The sequence below is a fragment of the Camelus bactrianus genome, chromosome 6 (genome assembly GCF_048773025.1).
Source record: "Camelus bactrianus isolate YW-2024 breed Bactrian camel chromosome 6, ASM4877302v1, whole genome shotgun sequence".
Classification (NCBI taxonomy): Eukaryota; Metazoa; Chordata; class Mammalia; order Artiodactyla; family Camelidae; genus Camelus; species Camelus bactrianus.
Genome location: NC_133544.1, coordinates 65137433 through 65157666, shown reverse-complemented (window position 1 = coordinate 65157666; position 20234 = coordinate 65137433). Strand labels below are relative to the sequence as shown.

The 20234-nt window shown below is 37.6% G+C and overlaps 1 protein-coding gene and 1 long non-coding RNA gene across 3 annotated transcripts in view; one reads left to right on the top strand and one right to left on the bottom strand.

Annotated features, from left to right (window-relative positions):
• Window positions 1-20234, bottom strand: part of LOC141577946 (uncharacterized) — a 169090-nt gene that overhangs the window by 102403 nt on the left and 46453 nt on the right. The gene's annotated exons all lie outside the window — the stretch shown is intronic.
• Window positions 5604-10249, top strand: LOC105064719 (olfactory receptor 11G2-like). 2 transcript variants are annotated; one of them, XM_045512598.1, is made up of 2 exons: window positions 5694-6613; window positions 10231-10249. In XM_045512598.1, exons 1-2 carry the CDS (start codon window positions 5694-5696, stop codon window positions 10247-10249), a joined length of 939 nt encoding a protein of 312 aa, XP_045368554.1. The 2 variants fall into 2 exon arrangements, with proteins under 2 accessions (XP_010948021.2, XP_045368554.1); XM_010949719.2 differs by lacking the exon at window positions 10231-10249 and having other exon boundaries at window positions 5604-6641.

The window sequence follows — 20234 nt, the reverse complement described above, 5'->3', positions numbered from 1 at the left end:
CAAACCAGGGGAAATAAATGTAGAAGCTGGCAATTGTACTGAAGTAGAAAGAAGGAGGAAATACAGAGAGGATACGGACCAGGAACCAATGATCCCTGTCACACTGTACTAACACCAAGAATTCTGTGAGAAAACATCTGGGGTGAAGGGAACTATGACAGCAGAGGCTAAGTGGAAAAAAAAAGCAAAGACACATCATAAGTTAACTCTCTTCATCTGCATTAGGAAATTAAACTATTGGGGTCCTTCACTCCACAGGGCTTAACTCCCCCACTGGTAGTCATCAAGGCAGAGTGTTCTTGGCTGATTTTCACAGGGTAAAATTATTCACTCCCAAAATATATAATCTTCCATTGTGTACCTAAGCATGTTGATGTGACCAGGACACAAGCCATGTACAAGAAGTGGTGGGGAAAAGGTAAAATATCAAAATGACAAAACAATGGGGTAGAGCTCCATTGTAAGGGTCCTTGTTTGCCAACTGTGAATCTCATGCTGTGAACAGAGGGAACATCAAAGCTGTTTCAACAAGGAAAGGAAATGAACTGATAAGTCTTTGAGATGAAACTGCTTCACAAGTTGGAGATAAAGGGACAGAAAATGAGTTGTGCTAAAAGACCTGTACCTCCATCAAGATGAAGGTTTAGAGCACAGCTCCTTCACACAACCTCTCAGAGGAGCTAAGGAATATTCTGCTCAGGTCTCTATTGGACCAGGAGAGTGTCCTAACCTCAGGCACCTGCTTTAGACTCACAGGGCTCAAACACAAACAAAAAAGGGAAAGATCTATAAAAGAGCCAAGGAGGTTCTGGGAGGGGACTGATTCCTGGGGTAACTGCACAGCCCTGTATGCCTGAGGTCAAATCAATCTTCCAGTCCATCTCTTCTTTCTAGAGAATCAGAGGAGGCTCTGTTCTCAAAACCCATAACTGACAGCCATCACTAGAGTCATGGGAACAGCTTCCTCCATCTCAGCCACCACACTCCGTGTTACTGTTATAGACTTTCCCGTGAACAGCTGGTAGGCACTCTGAGAAGGCTTACAGATTGATTAAACCTCATGCCATCCTGGGAAAGTTTGGGGCTGGAAAAGGCAATGTTTTCCACTCTGCTGGAAAACAAAGGGAGAAGACATCAGGGTCTCCAGAGAAGACAAGCCCCAGGGGAAGGGAATAACTAGTACAGAGCACTCTCCTAACACAGTTTCTGGAAGTGGGAAATTGATCCCCATGGATCCTCACTACCTGGAGGCTCTGCTTATAATCCAGCCATTCTCCAGCAAACACCGAGAGACCTTCACCCTACTTCTACTCCTTCACTTCTTACTGGTTTTTGTGGAGGAGACCACCCCTCCTCTCCAGGAAGAACAGACATTGAAACTTCAGGTCTGGATTCCCCTCTTGTCCATGAAAGGAGATCATGTAACGCTTACAGTGAGAAAATAAACATAAAAGAGCCAGAAAAATTACTAACCTCTAAATAAGACTGCTTTTACTTTGCTTCAGCTATAAATTATACAGCTAGCAATTCCTAAGCATTACACTGTTTCAGGCCCTAGACAGGGTTCCAATGGTATCTCATTCACAGTCCTCAACCCTTTGGTGAAAATGTTACTGTGCCCATTTTACAGTTGAGAGAGCTGAAAATAGTTACGTAACTGACTTGAGACACTTTGCATATTTTGTAAAATATGAGTTGTAATTCAAACCTTAGACTCTTCACTCCAAATCCTTTGCTCTTCTATTATGCTTTAGCTGCCAATCACTCTTCATAAATGGGAAAGTTGTTCTCATTTTCAATACCTTTACAGAAATAGACTAGGATTTCAAAATTGTAGAATAGATAAACAAGATTACACTGTAGAGCACAGGGAAATATACACAAAATATTATGATAACTCACAGAGAAAAAAATTAGACAATGAGTGTGTATATGTCCATGAATGACTGAAAAATTGTGCTGAACACTGGAATTTGACACAATATTGTAAAATGACTATAAATCAATAAAAAATGTTAAGAAAAAAAAAAAGAAATAGACAAGTGTGGCACCTCCTGACCAGATCAAAGCAAGCAGATGGATGTGCCATTGTGAGAGCGGTCAAACGTGCTTCCACACTATTGTGCCTACTTGGACCAGCTTTGGGAAACAAGTAAAATATCACAGAAATGTCTTTCCTTCATCTTACACGTTATAGACTGGGTTTATCCCACCTTTTCCAAGGTGTAACAGGGGTGAGTGTGTGGTTTGTTTGGCTTTGTTAATGAACTCAGTCCAAACACCCTGTATACAGAGCACAGCTTTGACACCACTGTATGCACATTCCCGCTTCCTCTGCCACAGCACTTTCTGCAGCTGATTCAGGGGACTCTTCTGCCACTCTGGACAGCTCCAGCTTACCACTGCTGCTCTGTACACAAGAATGAAGTAATAAAAGGTAAGCAACAAAGAATACAGTCTTGTTAGAAGTGTCTTTTTCTTCACCCACTGGCAGTTTTAGGTCAAGTGTGAAATGGTGATGACACACAAAGAATCATTTTTAACATCCTTTTTGTTTTCTGCACCTTTTTCAGACTCTCAGAGTGGAGAACTACCCTGAGAAGGAATTGCCCTAGATCTTTTGGCTTCATTTACGAGTGACAATCTATCCAACTCATGTTCTCCTCTGAGAGATAAATGTAACTAAAATACCACCTCTAGATCTGTAAAGTCTTAATATCTTGTGTACTTGTGGTATACTTGGAATAGGAGTGAGCATGTTATAATGAAAAGTGATTTAAAAATCACAGAATTCTACTTCCTCTTCGTTTAAGAAAATTAAGCTTATAGATATTAAAAGACTCCACTAAGAAATATTAAGCAACTTTGTATGATGCTGAACCTAGAAATTCCATCCCATCTGCTGTCTCTCCTACTTTAACATACACACTTGTGGGAGCATAATTATCTTTAGCACTCAGAAAGGAAACTATCTGGGGTAGAAGTTCTTCCAGGCAGAACATTCAACCCTCTTTTTTGTCCTTTGAATGGATTCCTCCAAAATCTGGGCGAACATTCTGGTAGCCTTAGGTCATTTGAAGCCTTTTCTTATACAATTCATTTCCTAAAATTTCACCCCACAGGCTTTTGAAGTTCAAATGAAGTATTTGGGAAATATCTACCTATTATCTGTCTATGTTCTCTATGTTGGTAACAGTGTAGACAAACATTTCTTTACAAAATATTTACAAAATACCTAGTATCTTCCTTATGTTGTGCTGAGAACTAGGATAAAGAATGACCACCAAGGACAAAAAGAACAAAGACCCTGAATCAGGAAAGAACTTGCTTGTTTCTAGAAACAAAGCAGGCCACTGTTCTAGAACTAAAGTATTGTGGGGAGGTGTGCACACATGAGAGAGTGTGTGTGTGTGTGTGTGTGTGTTTAGAGAAACAGAAAGAGAGGCAAATACTGATGACTTGAAAAACTCATTTTTATAATTAAGCTGAAAGCTGGCCCAACAGATCTGTTAGCAGAGGAGAAGGACAGTGATCCCAGCTGCCCTCTGAGGGTCTCTTCCTTTTCTAATAAAGTCACTTGCTAGGTCAAGGAGATTCCATTGTTCCACAGGAAAATGAATGCTTTTTGCTTTCCTGTCCCTGTAAATGGGCTGAACAGGAGCCAGGAAATTATGGCCAACAGTCCTATTTTTTTTTTTTTTTTGCTACCTATTTTTGTATAGCCAGGGAATTTTAAAACTCTTATATTTTTAATTTAAATTTAAAAATCAATAGAAAACTAACATTCTGTGGCACATGAAAGTTATATAGAATTCAAATTTCAGTGTCCTTTGCACAACAGGGTGTTTGTTTCTATGTGTGTGGGTATGTGAGAAAGTATGTATGTGGCTGATTACAGAGTCATCAGATGAGGTTGGAGATGTTAGGAGGGGTCAAATCATACACTGTAGTGTGAAGATTTTATTTTATTCTCAGTGCATTACGAACCTAACTGAAGTCTGTGTACAAGGAGAGGGATTGACCTGATTTTCTTTTTTTAAAGAACCACCCAGACCAAGGCATGGGTAACAGGTTGTAGAAAAGCATGGTGGAAACAGGAAGTCAGTTCAGACAGCATCACAGTGGCCCAGGAGACAAAAGATGATGGCTTGAAGAACAGTGTGTGTTGGCATGAAACTTATTTGGGAGACAAAATAACAGAAAATGCTGATGAATCACATGTGAGCGAAAGGAAAGGGAGGAAATACTATACTGAAATAAATTCCACCAAAAACAAGAGTTCTTAAACATTCAATCCAAGTGGTCAGTTGTTAGGTTGTTGAGCAGAAGCCTGCTCCCAAAATGGAATTTCAGAAACGCCAGCAGAACAAACCAGGTCCAAAATGCCTAATCATGGTTAGTAACAATTGTTTTCAATTAAGCATAATAAAGACCTTCCTCTGAATTGGTAATAGACTTACTAACATACTCTTTAGATTCTAAAGTTATTAGAATCCGTTAAGGACCTTTACACAGGCAGAATTATTCTTGTGTGTCCCTATTTTTATGCTGCTCTTGCTGCCACCTTTTGCACTTGGCACCAGAGGTTTCAGAACTTGAGTATTCACAGTAGGAAAGTATTAGACTACTGGGTCCCTGTGCCAAATTTAAAAAAGGAAAATTTGGATTTACAATACAACAAGGGGTGGCAAACACAGACTTATTGTTGCTCATTTATAATTTACTTACAGAGGTCTCTAGTTAATTTCAATTCATGAGTGCATGGAAACAAAAATATTTTAACTCATGTAGAACCAAGGAAAGGCATCGTGCAGATGCAAAACCTGTAAAAGTCATTCTAACTTTAGATGCTCTCAGTAGTTATTGCGGGGTGTAGAGCAAAATTCTAGTTTTCAATCCCTACAAATCCACTGCTGTGAATTTACAATTCTGTGTTATCAGTAATATCCATAGTTCGTATCATTGGAAAAGAATTATAATTGTAGACTGGGAAATTTCATTTCTTTTTCAGGAAAGCATAGATAGGCTTGTTTCAAAATGGCCCATTAATAATTCTTTCACCTTGGTCTACTGTGATTGGCTAGGATTACTGTTTTAACATAAGTGCAGGCTACTTTCCTCTAGGATAATTTCCTCTACTTGATCTGATTGTTTTACAGATGAACGGTATATAATACTATTAACTTTCGAATAAATCAGTTGAAACAGGGCCAGTTTCAAAAGTCATGTAAAAAAGCTCTGAGAGTTCCTGTCACATAGCTACTTAGTTTCACTCAGATACTGACACAACTGCAATGATGTCAGCCTTCTAAAAGTGAAGAAAATTCCATGATTGTGAGAAAGGATATAAGGTAGGTAGGTAGATGGATAGATATAGAAAGATGTTCTCTTAAATGTAATATACTGATAGGTATATAATTTATTAAGTCTAATATAATCTTCAAATACGTCTACAATTCTTTTCTTGAAGGGCTTATCAATTCTGATCAGAAATTTTCTTAGGTCCATAACGAAAGTATGAATGAGATTAAAGAGGGAACACAAGTCAATATTTCAGTCTTCAAGAAAAAAATTAGCTATTGATATACAAGTCCTTATTTCTTTCCAAAGATGATTTAAATATAAATCTGGATCCCCAAGTATCTATACACACTCATTTGATATTTGCTGGTCCTTACACAGAGCACAGAAAGATGAAAATCTCCAACACCCCCAACACCACCAGCAACATCACTGGCTTCATCCTCCTGGGCTTCCCTGGCTCCAGGGAGGGCCACATCTTCCTCTTTGTGCTCTTCTCTGGTGCCTACCTCCTGACCCTCATGGGCAATGGTTCCATCATTTGTGCTGTGTGCTGGGATCAGAGACTCCACACCCCCATGTACATCCTGCTCGCCAACTTCTCCTTCCTGGAGATCTGCTATGTCACCTCCACGGTCCCCAACATGTTGGCCAACTTCCTCTCTGACAACAAGGTCATCTCCTTCTCTGGGTGCTTTCTCCAGTTCTACTTTTTCTTCTCCCTGGGTGCTACAGAAAGCTTTTTCTTAGCTATAATGGCATTTGATCGCTACCTTGCCATCTGCCGGCCTCTACATTACCCCACTCTTATGACTGGACGACTCTGCTCCAATCTTGTGGTCAGCTGCTGGGTAAGTGGTTTCCTCTGGTTTTTGATTCCCATTATCATCATCTCCCAAATGTCATTCTGTGGTTCCAGGATTATTGACCACTTCCTGTGCGACCCAAGTCCTCTTCTAGCACTCACTTGCAAAAAAGCTCCTGTGATACAGCATGTCATCTCCACCTTAAGTCCTGTACCCATCATCATTCTCTTTTCCTTTATCATGGTGTCCTATGCCCTGATTCTAAGAGTTGTATTCAAAGTCCCTTCAGCAGCTGGACGAAGAAAGGCTTTCTCCACCTGTGGGTCTCATTTGGCTGTGGTTTTACTGTTCTATGGCTCAGTACTGGTCATGTATGGGAGCCCAACATCTGAGCATGAAGCTGGAATGCAGAAAATTGTGACTCTCTTTTATTCTGTTGTGACCCCACTTCTTAACCCTGTGATATATAGTCTTAGGAACAAAGATATGAAAAATGCCCTGCAGAAGTTTCTGAGACTACAAAAGGGCACTTAAGCAATTAGAGCCCATAATTGCACTGAACTTACTTACAAACATTTTTTATAAATGTATGGATTTCTAAGGATTGGATTGTATTTATTGGATTGTATTTAACATGTTTTCAGGTTAAAAAATAATTTTATTCAGAAAACTGTTCATTCTAGTATTGACCAGAAGTTCTGTTACCTGTGAGTTTGTCTGTTGTTTCTTTCCTCTCGTGGTTCTTAATCATTTGTCCTGTTGCTTAGTGTACCTCAATTTTTTATTTGAGTGCTGAACAATATTTTTTAACACTGTAAATAAAATGGGTTTAGTTACTCAACAAAAATTAAGTTTTCTTCTAGCAGTAGAAACAGCATATGCAGATCACTTTGATCTCATTTAAGGACTATATTTAGGTGTTGTAAGAATAATCTGAGCCAGTCCTGCTCTTATTTTTGGAATGTGACCCTTACTCAGGAACATGGCCTTTCTGAGATCTCAACTGCACGTCTAGACTGTTTTCAGGCCCCCTCCACCTTAGCAAGCCCTGACTTCCTATTCCTGTACTCTTTGAAATCCATGATTTCCTAAAACCTCTTCTTAGTTCTTTAGACTCCCAGTTTCTGCTTTATGCTAGATTTCTTGAAATCTCATCTTTCATGTGAATGGCTTAGAAATCCAAACATGCATTTAAAGCAGATTATATCATTTTTGACCCTCCTTCTCTGTGCTCCTCCTATCTCCAGGATCTGTCTCTCCAACCCCAGGTGCTTTGGTGGCCACAAACACTAAATGCTTTATCTCCTCAGTTCATTGAAACTACTACTTTCTGCTGAGACTTTATTCTTCCTTCCCCCTGTTCTTTCTCACCTGCCTCCATGCCCCTATATTCCTCATACCCAGTGATTATGATGTCTTCAGGGTAAAACATCCAAGGTGAATGTGGAACTCACCTCCTTATTCCTCCCTTCTTGGAATTGTATCCCCAGAAATCTTGCCTGTGTTGATTGCTCTCTTGTGCAACAAATGATTATTTTATGTATTTTTTCCCAGATGTTCTAGTTATTTTATGTACAAGGGTGAGTTTAATATAAGCTGCTTAGTCCTGATCAAACTAGAGTTCTTTACTATTATATCTAAGTTCTATACATTATCACTACTTCCTTCACTTATAGATGATCTTATAGCATACCCATGCAAAAACCCATAAACCAAAAAATAGTGAATATATTGACTGGCAGAAACACAAGACTGGGAAGTAGACCTGCATTTTTTCAATGCAACCAACTACAGATCCAGTGGATCTCATGCTTGCATATGTGTGTGAAGAGATGGAGGACTGGGGGAGAGAGGGGCAGTTTACTTACAGTAAAACAAGAAAAACCAGAACCACAGAGAACAAATTTAGGCCTTATTTTTTTCATTGAAATATAGGTGATTTACAATATTATATTAGTTTCAGGAGTAAAGCATAGTCATTCAGCATTGTTGTAGATTATACTCCATTTTATGTTATTACAAGATAATGGTGATAATAATACCTTTGCCAAAAGCACAAACAACAAAAGAAAACATCAACAAATGGAACTACATAAAACTCAAAAGCTTCTGCAAAGCAAAAGAAACAACTGACAAAATGAAAAGACAATTTACAGAATAGAAGAAAATATTTGCAAACCATCTAATAGGTAAGGGCTTAACAGGCAAAATACATTAAAAAAAAAAAAAACTCAGTCAACTCACCAACAACAAAAAACTTGATTAAAAAATTAAAACCTGAATAGGTATTTCCCCAAAGAACACAGCTGGCCAACAGACGCATGAAAAGATGCTCAACACTGATAATCTTCAAAGAAATGCAAATAAAAACGACAATGAGATATCACCTCACACCTGTCAGAATTGCTATTATCTAAAAGACCAAAAATAATAAATGTTGCTGAGGATATGGAGAAATAGGAACCCTTGTACACTGCTGGTGGGAATGTAAATTGGAGTAGCCACTACGGAAAACAGTAGAGGTTTCTCAAAAAAATCAAACTATAACTTCCATGTCATCTAGCAAATCCATTACTGGGTATTTATCTGAAGAAAACAAAAACACTAATTGAAAAAGATACATGCACCCCAATGTTCAAAGCAGCATTATTTATAAGAGCCAAGATATGGAAACAACTAAGTGTCCATCAACAGATGAATGGCTAAAGATGTGGCATACATATACAGTGGAATACTACTCAGTCATTAAAAAAAATTTTATCATTTGCAACAACATGGATGGACCTGGAAGGTATTATGCTTAATGAAATAAGTCAGACAGAGAAAGGCAAATACTTAACACTTATATGTGGAAAACTAGATATAAAACAATCAAATGAATATGACTAAAGAGAAACAGACTCACATATATGGAGAACAAATTTGTGGTTTTGAGTAGGAAGAGAAAAGGAGGAAGGGGCAAAATAGGGGAAGGGTGTTAAGATGTACAGACTACTATGTATAAAATAAATAAGCTACAAGGATGTGTTGTACAGCACAGGGAGTAGAGTCAATATTTTATAATAAGGTGAAGTATATCATATAAAAATATTGACTCATGAGGTACTGTACACCTGAAACTAATACAATATTGTAAATCAACTATATACTTCAAGTAAAAGAATTGTGAAGAAAAAAAAAAAATGACTCGACTCTCATAGCCAGAACCAAAAAAACATTACTTGTTCTTTTCTCAATATATAATGCTCATTGCAATAATTATCAAACAATAGAGAAAAGTACAAAAATATTTAAAAGTCATCTAATCCCATCACTCTCAGGTAACCACGATTAGTATTTTAGTGAACAATTTTTATGTATTATTTTGTACACATACACACACATGTCAATTTTACAGAAGAGGGATGCTATTCATGCTGTTTTTATGGTAGACTCCTTCATTTTTACCTTACTATTCCCTACCACCACCTCTTCACCCTCAATGTACTTTTCACTCCACCACCTCCTATCTCTACTAGGTAAACAATATTAACAACCTAGTACATATGCTTCATACTATTCTCCTGCTCCTATTTATATAAAAATACTTATAATCATATATTGGGATTTTTTTCATTGTTTACCTTTCAAAAATAAAATCATATTATATAAGCTACTCTATATACTATAGCTTTTTAATTTAGCCTTATAATATGCAACAGTCTCCAAAGTAACATTAGGTATACCTAATATTTTCATTTTGTATAATTAATAAAACTAGGTCCTTTCCACAGGATGCTTCAAATGGAAGAACTATTCATGAGCTTTGGCTAATACTCATTCCATAAAAGGCATGACTGAGAACAGATTTCATGGCCTTACTGAGTAGGCCGTCTTTGAGGAAGTTTAAGACTAAACTTTTTACAGAGGTATCATTATGATGATGTGATTTATTGTCTGTACTTCTACTAAATGGCCAGATGTGGGATTCACATAAATCATCATTACGATTTCATAGAACAGAGAGACCACCACCCAGTGAGACCACATTCTGAGAAGGCATTTTGATGACCAGCTGCTGAAAGCACTGAAAGCATAGCTCTTAGCACCAATTATATGGTCCAATGATACACAGAATAGTGAGAATGCTGATGGGTATGTAATACATGTACTATGACACAGCACAGGTAGGGGACACATAGTACATGTTCTGTGATGTGGCATCATTATAGGACATGGCATTCAGTGGGCCCATATATAGTAGATGCTGTAATGTGCTGTCCAGGCTTTCCTTCAGGACTGAAGCACCACTCACCTGGCTACCAGAAGTCTAGCGTGCTAATGACTGGCTCACAGAAATTGCCTTAAACCAAAGGGACCAAAGCCTTTCCCTTGATTGTCTCCTCTGCCCAGGGTCAGCTCACATCCAATGATTGGTCAGGACTGGTGTACAAAAGCCTGACACTCCAGCTTCAGTCAGTGACAACTCTGAACAGCCATCCCAACTCCAGAGTCCCCCACAGCATCAGCTGAAACTTTTTTTCCAACTTTATCACAGTTCAACTTCTCCTTCTGCCCGACCCTACTTTCCACACTCCTGTACAGCCATTGCTCCCAAGAGAACACCACAACAAACCTGCATGAAATCTTACCATCTGTTTCCAGGGCACCCAACCTACAACACCACATCTCTTAGAAAGAAAATAGGGATTGAGTGTTTGATGAAATCAATGAGCCAAGAAAGACATATCAGCCTATCACAGATCATGTCATGAGAATGGGCTAGTGCAGTAGGTGGCAGATGGCCAAGTGCTGACTATTTTCCATGACAAAGGAGAAGAACCATGCAGCAGTGCTGGGGGAAAAGAAGTAAAACCGAGTGAAGCAACCACAGTGTGAAATACTCCCGGGTTTGGAAAGAAAATTGTCCTGCATGTTGGACTTCAAAGTTGTCAAGTAACTTAAAAATTCATGCTAGCTAACTCTCAATGTGCCTAAGTTTAACTTCCACCTTAACCATTCAAGAATCATACAACCTCAGGCACATGTCGGTATCTTCATTTCATAGATGAAATAACTAGAGCCTAGATTGATTAAGCTAGTTGCTTTAGACTAAACAGTTAATGAATGTTGGAACCAGGTTGAATGAAAGAATTATGACTCCAGAAACCATACTATTAACTTTTATGCTATGCTGTTTCCTAATATCAGCTTATTATATATGAGTCCCTCAGCTAAGCATTTTGTATACACTGTATCTTTTAGTCCTCATTACAACATCAGATGAGCTATTACTATTTTACACGTTGTATGGAATAGAAAACTAAGCCCTAGAGAGAATAGATACAACTTGCTAATAATATAATGTAATAAGAACTAGGAAAGCAGGGGTTCAATTGAGATTCTTTGAGTTCAAAGATCATGCTCTTCATCATTATTAATTTGTCATAATAGAGCTATATATATATATACTATATATTTATATATATATATATTTTATATATTACTGAAAAGTGGGAAAAATTCTCCATGTGGAATAATATCCAGCTATTAGGAAGTGTTTATGAAAAACGGCTGATAAAAACTAAGTGAATAAATATATTTTGTAAATACAGTACAATACATGTACAGAAATATTAAAATCAAGTCTTTAGGAAAAATATATAGGGAAGTATACCAAAACATTTTAAATGGCAATGTTTGAGTAGTAATATGCAGGTCTTTGTTTTCCATTTTATTCCCCCCAATTTTATGCTTTATTATAAAATGTTTCAATATCAAGCAAAGACTGCTCACAACTTATTGATGGGGCACTTGTGATTTTTCAGCTTTACTATTATAGAAAAGCAATACTCATTTAGTAGAAACCATGCTATGAATTTTGAATTTTGTTCTTTTTCTAGGTTAGTGAAATGTGGTAAGATTCTCTGTCATGACGCTGGGTATTGACAACAAGCTGCAGCTCCCAGTCAGCCACATGATCACAAGGATAAACAACCACCCTGTACTCATACAACCATTCTGTATTTCACTTGTAGTACAGAATTCAATAAATCACATGATATATGCAACATTACATTATAAAACAGGCCTTATGTTATATGCTTTTGCCCCAGTTAAACACTAATGTAAGTGTTCTGAGCACATTTAAGGTAGGCTAGTCTAAACTATGATGTTTGGTAGGTTAGGGGTATTAAATGCATTGTTGATATATAATATTTTCAACTTTATTGACGGTTTTATCAGGATGTAACCCCATGGTAGGTCAAGGAAGACCTGTAATAGCACATTACTAATAATTTCATTACCTACCGAAAGAGAGAAAATATTTACAAATGTAAGGACCAGTAAGGGGTTAATATCCAACATATATAAACAGCTCATACAGTTCAACATCAAAAAGCATACGACTCAATTAAAAAATAGGCAGAAGAACTGAAATGACATTTTTCCAAAGAGGAAAGGTAGATGGAGAAGGGCACATGAAAAGATGCTCAACATCACTAAACATCAAGGAAATGCAAATCAAAGCCACAAGAAGATCACCTCACACAGGTCAGAATGGCTCTCCTCAAAGAGAACACAAATAACAAATGTTGGCAAGGACGTGGAGAAAAGAAAACCCTCCTACACTGTTGGCAAGGTGCAGCCATTGTGGGAAACAGTATGGAGGCTTCTCAAAAACTAAAAATAGAACTGCCATATGACCCAGCAATTCCACTCCTGGATATATATCCAAAACCAACAAAGACACTAATTCCAAAACATACATGTACCTCAGTGTTCATAGTAGCATTATTTACAATTGCCAAGATATGGAAGCAAACTAAGTGTCCATCAACACATGAACAGATTAAGATGTGGTACATATATACAAGGGAATGCTACTCAGTCATAAAAAATAAATGAAATTTTGCCCTTTGCAGTAACATAGATGGACTTGAAGAACATTATGCAAGATGAAATAAGTCAGATGCAGAAAGACAAATACCATATGATACCACGGATATGTGAAAACCAAAAATGCAACAAACTATTGGATAAAACAAAAAAGAAGCAGATTCAGATATAAAGAACAATCTAGTGACAGTAGGGAAAGGTAAGGGAGTAGGGGCAGTATAGAGAAGGTGGTGGGTAAAAAACATCAATATGAAATTATATGAAATCATGTGTCACAATTTTTCAAAATTAAAAATCACTATAAAATTTAAAGAATCTTTCATTCAATTTTTTAAAATGAGGGAAAAATAAATAAATAAAGTTGGAACCATATCTTACACCATACACAAAAATCAACTCAAAACATACTAAAGATTTAAATTAAGATCTGAGACTATAAAACACCTAGAAGAATCCATAGATGAAAATGTTCTTAATATTAGTCTAAGCAATAATTCTTTGGATATGAAACCAAAAAGAAAAACAAGAGCAAAATTAACACATAAACCTATATTAAACTAAAAAGCTTCTCAACAGGAAAGGAAACAATAAACAATCCTATATTGTATGCTTTAAAATTCTAAGAGGGTAGATATTCTTGCCACACAAAATAATAAGGGAGGTAGAAACTTTGGAAAGTGATAAATATGTCTGTGTACTTGATGGTAGTGATGGTTTCACAGGTGTACTCTTACCTCCAAATTCATCCATGTTTATACATTTAGTATGTACAGCTTTTGCATGTCAAACTTACCTCAAAGTAAAGTGCTCTAAAAAAAAAAAGACATCTTTAGGACAAAACTACACATTGGCTCAGAAAAAAATTCAACTGAAAAATGTGATTTACTAATAAAAGCTCTTTTTGTAGTCAAAATAAAATTTTAGCATAAACTCAGTTTCAAATGATTAATGATGAGAACTCCCAGCAAGTTTCAATGTGTGAATGTTTCCAAAAGTACAAGAAACTCCTCATAGAAACTTAAAAAGGTGGCCTGGAGAGGAAGAGGGAAAAGGGGGTAAAGGTGCAATGATGAAAGGAGGGGAGAAAGGGACAAAGAGAGGAGAGAGAAGAAGTGAGAAAGAGGGATAGAGAGGGAGAGGGAGAGGGAGAAAAAGAGAGGGTGAGAAAAAGAAAGTAGGAGGGGAAGGACGGGAAAAGGAGAAAAGAATGAAGAAATGGAGGAAGGGAAGAAGATTTGTTTGAACCAACAAAAATGGGATTTAAAATCAGAAAAATAATGATGGGTAACATGATACCAGAAGGGAACATGAAAAAATGGTGGTATCGTTCTGTAGTTGTTCATAGTCTTGAACTAAACAGTGATACAGACACTCTAGGAAGATGGTCTGTAACAACCTGACTTGAAAGCTCATCTGAAATCAGGTTGGCTGCAGAATGAGGTAATCCCTCCTGCACATTCTCTATAAGAAAATGACTTCGTATCTGACACATCTCTGCCACTGGGTAGTAGTAGAACATGTGAGTGGCAGATAATCTCTGTTGTTTTATTTCTAAGAGAAGTTGCAGCAGGATTCTGTTCAACAGTGAAGAATGTCAACAAGGCTGTATCCTCAGAAGATGTGTAATTTTCTGAAAATACTTCTCTAAATCTTCCCTTCTAAGAAAGCTTACTCTCTATAAATATTTAAAAGAAAAAATTCAATGACAAATCCATTATTTTTTTAACTAGAAAATCTGCATGCACACTTCATCTTCCACCGTAAAAATTTCTGACTGCAAATGACTAGATAAAGAAGCTGTGGTATATCAATACAATGGAATACTACTCAGCCATAAAAAGAATAAAATCATGCCATTTGCAGCAACATGGATGGACCTAGAGACTGTCATTCTAAGTAAAGTAAGCCAGAAAGACAAAGAAAAATACCGTATGATATCACTTGTATCTGGATATCTAAAAAGAAAAAAAGGACACTATGAACTCATCTACAAAACAGAAACAGACTTGGAGATATAGTAAAAAAATCTTAAGGTTACCAAGGAAAGAGGGTGGGAAGGGATAAATCTGGGAGTTTGAGATTTGCAAATGTTAGCCACTAAATATAAAAATAGATTTTAAAACAGTTTATTCTGTGTAGCACAGAGAACTTTATTCAATAACTTGTAGTAACTTATGCTGAAAAAAGAATATGGAAATGAATATATGTATGTTCATGTATGACAAGCATTATGCTGTACACCAGAAATGGACACAACATTGTAAACTGTACTTCTGTATAAATAAATAAATGAATATATATATGTATATGTATGTCAATGGGTTACAGCTGCACTGTAAATTCCTTGTTGGCCAACTGTGAATCTTATGTTGTGAATACAGGGACACATCAAAGCTATTCAAACAAGGAAGTGAAATGAACTGATAAGCTTTTTACCTGAAACAGCTTCACAAATTGGGGATAGAGGGACAGGAAATAAGTTGTGCTAAAAGACCTGTACCTCCGTCAAGATGAAGGAGGCTTAGAGCACAACTCCCTCATGTAACTGCCAGAGTGAAGAGGTGAAATGCCCTACTCAGACCTCTCTTGGACCCGGAAAGTGTGCCATGAAAGGCAACTGCTTGAGACACACAACAACAAACAGGAAAGAAAAAGATCTACTAATTTAAAAAACAGTATGGAGGATCTAACAGGGGATTGATACCTGGGGTAACTGAACAGCCCTCTATACCAGAAGTCACAGCATGCCTCCAGCCTATCTCTTCTTCCTGGAGAATCAGAGGAGGCTCTGTTCCCAAAATTCATAACTGACAGCCCTCTAGGGAACAGCTTCCTCCATCTCAGCCACCACACTCCGTGTTACTGTTATAGACTTTCCCGTGAACAGCTGGTAGGCACTCTGAGAAGGCTTACAGATTGATTAAACCTCATGCCATCCTGGAGAAGTTTGGGGCTGGAAAAGGCAATGTTTTCCACTCTGCTGGAAAACAAAGGGAGAAGACATCGGGGTCTCCAGAGAAGACAAGCCCCAGGGGAAGGGAATAACTAGTACAGAGCACTCTCCTAACACAGTTTCTGGAAGTGGGAAATCATTCCCCATGGATCCTCACTACCTGGAGGTTCTGCTTATAATCCAGCCATTCTCCAGTAAACACCGAGAGACCTTCACCCTACTTCTACTCCTTCACTTCTTACTGGTTTTTGTGGAGGAGACCACCCCTCCTCTCCAGGAAGAACAGACATTGAAACTTCAGGTCTGGATTCCCCTCTTGTCCATGAAAGGAGATCATGTAACGCTTACAGTGAGAAAATAAACATAAAAGAGCCAGAAAAATTACTACCCTCTAAATAAGACTGCTTTTTACTTTGCTTCAGCTATAAATCATACAGCTAATAATTTCCAAGCATTATACTGTTTCAGGCCCAGACAAGGTTCCAAATGTTATCTCATTCACTGTCCTCAACCCTTTGGTGAAAATGTTACTGTACCCATTTTACAATTGAAAGAACTGGAAATAGTTTATATAGCTGACTTGAGACACATTGCACAATTGTTATTACAAGTTGTAATTCAAACCCTAGACTCTTCAGTCTAAATCCTTTGCTTTTCGATTATCCTTTAGCTGCTGATCACTTCTCATAAATGGGAAACTTGTTCTCATTTTCAACAGCTTTACAAAAATAGACAGGTGTGGCACCTCCTGACAAACAAAGCAGATGGATGTGCCATGAGAGCGGTCAAACGTGCTTCCACACTATTGTGCCTACTTGGACCAGCTTTGGGAAACAAGTAAAATATCACAGAAATGTCTTTTCTTCATATTAAATGTTATAGACTGGGTTTGTTCCAGCCTTTCCAAGGTATAACACGGGTGAGCGTGTGGTTTGTTTGGCTTTGTTAATGAACTCAGTCCAAACACTCGGTATATAGAACACAGCTTTGACAGCACTGTATGTACATTCCCGCTTCCTCTACCACAGCACTTTCTGCAGCTGATTCAGCGGACTCTTCTGCCACTCTGGACAACTCCAGCTCACCCTGTGCCAGGTAAACGCCACTGCTGCTCTATACACAGGAATGAAGTAATAAACAGTAAGCAACAAAGACTACAGTCTTGGTAGATATGCCTTTTTTTTCACCCACTGGCAATTTTATTAGTTCAAGCATAAAATGATGATGACAAACAAAGAATCATTTTTCACATCCTTTTTGTTTTCTGCACCTTTTCCAGACTCTCAAAGTGGAGAACTACCCTCAGAAGGAATTGCCCTGGATCTTCTGGCTTCATTTATGAGTGACAATCTATCCAACTCATGTTCTCATCTGAGAGATAAATGTAACTAAAATATCACCTCTAGATCTGTAAAGTCTTGGTATCTTGTGTTCTTGTAGCATACTTAGAATAGGAGTGAGCATGTTATAATGAAAAGTGATTAAAAATCATAGAATTCTAATTCCTTTTTAAGAAAACAAAGCTTATAGATATTAGAAGACTTCACTAAGAGATATTGAGCAACTTTGTACGATGCTGAACCTAGAAATTCCATCCCATCTGCTGTCTCTCCTACTTTAACATACACACTTGTGGGAGCATAATTATCTTTAGCACTCAGAAAGGAAACTATCTGGGGTAGGCCAAGTTCTTCCGGGCAGAACATTCAACCCTCTTTTTCATCCTTTGAATGGATTCCTCCCAAGTCTGGGCAAACACTCTGGTAGCCTTAGGTCATTTGGAGCCTTTTCTTTTTTTTTTTTTTTTTTTTTAACTTTTTTTTATTGATTTATAGTCATTTTACAATGTTGTGTCAAATTCCAGTGTAGAGCACAATTTTTCAGTTATACACGAACATATATATATTCATTGTCATTTTTTTCTCTGTGAGCTACCATCAGATTTTGTATGTATTTCCCTGTGCTATACAGTATAATCTTGTTTATCTATTCTATATTTTGAAATCCCAATCTATCCCTTCCCACCCTCAGCCCCACTGGCAACCACAAGTTTGTATTCTATGTATATGAGTCTGTTTCTGTTTTGTATTTATGTTTCGTTTGGTTTTTTTCTTTTTTTAGATTCCACATATGAGTAATCTCACATGGTATTTTTCTTTCTCTTTCTGGCTTACTTCACTTAGAATGACATTCTCCAGGAACATCCATGTTGCTGCAAATGGCGTTATGTTGTCAGTTTCTATGGCTGAATAGTATTGCATTGAATAAATTTATCACTTCTTCTTTATCCAGTCATCTGTTGATGGACATTTAGGCTGTTTCCATGTCTTGGCTATTGTAAATAATGCTGCTATGAACACTGGGGTGCAGATGTCATTTTGAAAGAGGGTTCCTTCTGGATACATGCCCAGGAGCGGGATTCCTGGGTCATATGGTAAGTCTATTCTGGTCTTTTGAGGAATCGCCATACTGTTTTCCACAGTGGCTGCACCAAACTGCATTCTCACCAGCTGTGTAGGAGGGTTCCCTTTCTCCACAGCCTCTCCAGCATTTGTCATTTGTGGATTTTTGATGATGGCCATTCTCACTGGTGTAAGGTGATACCTCATTGTAGTTTTGGTTTGCATTTCTCTGATAATTAGTGATATTGAGCATTTTTTCATGTGCCTATTGATCATTTGTATGTCTTCCTTGGAGAATTGCTTGTTTAGGTCTACTGCCCATTTTTTGATTGGGTTGTTTGATTTTTTCTTATTAAGTCGTAAGAGCTGCTTATATATTCTGGAGATCAAGCGTTCGTCAGTTTCATTTGCAAAAATTTTCTCCCATTCGGTACATTGTCTTTTTGTCTTACTTATGGTTTCCTTTGCTGTGCAGAAGCTTGTAAGTTTCATTAGGTTGGAGCATTTTCTTATACAATTCATTTCCTAAAATTTCACCCCACAGGGCTTTTGAAGTTCAAATGAAGTATTTGGGAAATATCTACCTATTACCTGTCTATGTTCTCTATGTTGGTAACAGTGTAGACAAACATTTCTTTACAAAATATTTACAAAATACCTAGTATCTTCCTTATGTTGTGCTGAGAACTAGGAATAAAGAATGACCACCAAGGACAAAAAGAACAAAGACCCTGAATCAGGAAAGAACTTGCTTGTTTCTAGAAACAAAGCAGGCCACTGTTCTAGAACTAAAGTATTGTGGGGAGGTGTGCACACATGAGAGAGTGTGTGTGTGTGTGTGTGTTTAGAGAAACAGAAAGAGAGGCAAATACTGATGACTTGAAAAACTCATTTTTATAATTAAGCTGAAAGCTGGCCCAACAGATCTGTTAGCAGAGGAGAAGGACAGTGATCCCAGCTGCCCTCTGAGGGTCTCTTCCTTTTCTAATAAAGTCACTTGCTAGGTCAAGGAGATTCCATTGTTCCACAGGAAAATGAATGCTTTTTGCTTTCCTGTCCCTGTAAATGGGCTGAACAGGAGCCAGGAAATTATGGCCAACAGTCCTATTTTTTTTTTTTTTTTTGCTACCTATTTTTGTATAGCCAGGGAATTTTAAAACTCTTATATTTTTAATTTAAATTTAAAAATCAATAGAAAACTAACATTCTGTGGCACATGAAAGTTATATAGAATTCAAATTTCAGTGTCCTTTGCACAACAGGGTGTTTGTTTCTATGTGTGTGGGTATGTGAGAAAGTATGTATGTGGCTGATTACAGAGTCATCAGATGAGGTTGGAGATGTTAGGAGGGGTCAAATCATACACTGTAGTGTGAAGATTTTATTTTATTCTCAGTGCATTACGAACCTAACTGAAGTCTGTGTACAAGGAGAGGGATTGACCTGATTTTCTTTTTTTAAAGAACCACCCAGACCAAGGCATGGGTAACAGGTTGTAGAAAAGCATGGTGGAAACAGGAAGTCAGTTCAGACAGCATCACAGTGGCCCAGGAGACAAAAGATGATGGCTTGAAGAACAGTGTGTGTTGGCATGAAACTTATTTGGGAGACAAAATAACAGAAAATGCTGATGAATCACATGTGAGCGAAAGGAAAGGGAGGAAATACTATACTGAAATAAATTCCACCAAAAACAAGAGTTCTTAAACATTCAATCCAAGTGGTCAGTTGTTAGGTTGTTGAGCAGAAGCCTGCTCCCAAAATGGAATTTCAGAAACGCCAGCAGAACAAACCAGGTCCAAAATGCCTAATCATGGTTAGTAACAATTGTTTTCAATTAAGCATAATAAAGACCTTCCTCTGAATTGGTAATAGACTTACTAACATACTCTT

Coding starts and splice junctions, on each gene's coding strand:
- LOC105064719 (XM_010949719.2), top strand. CDS start 5,694: ATGAAAATCTCCAACACCCCCAACACCACCAGCAACATCACTGGCTTC.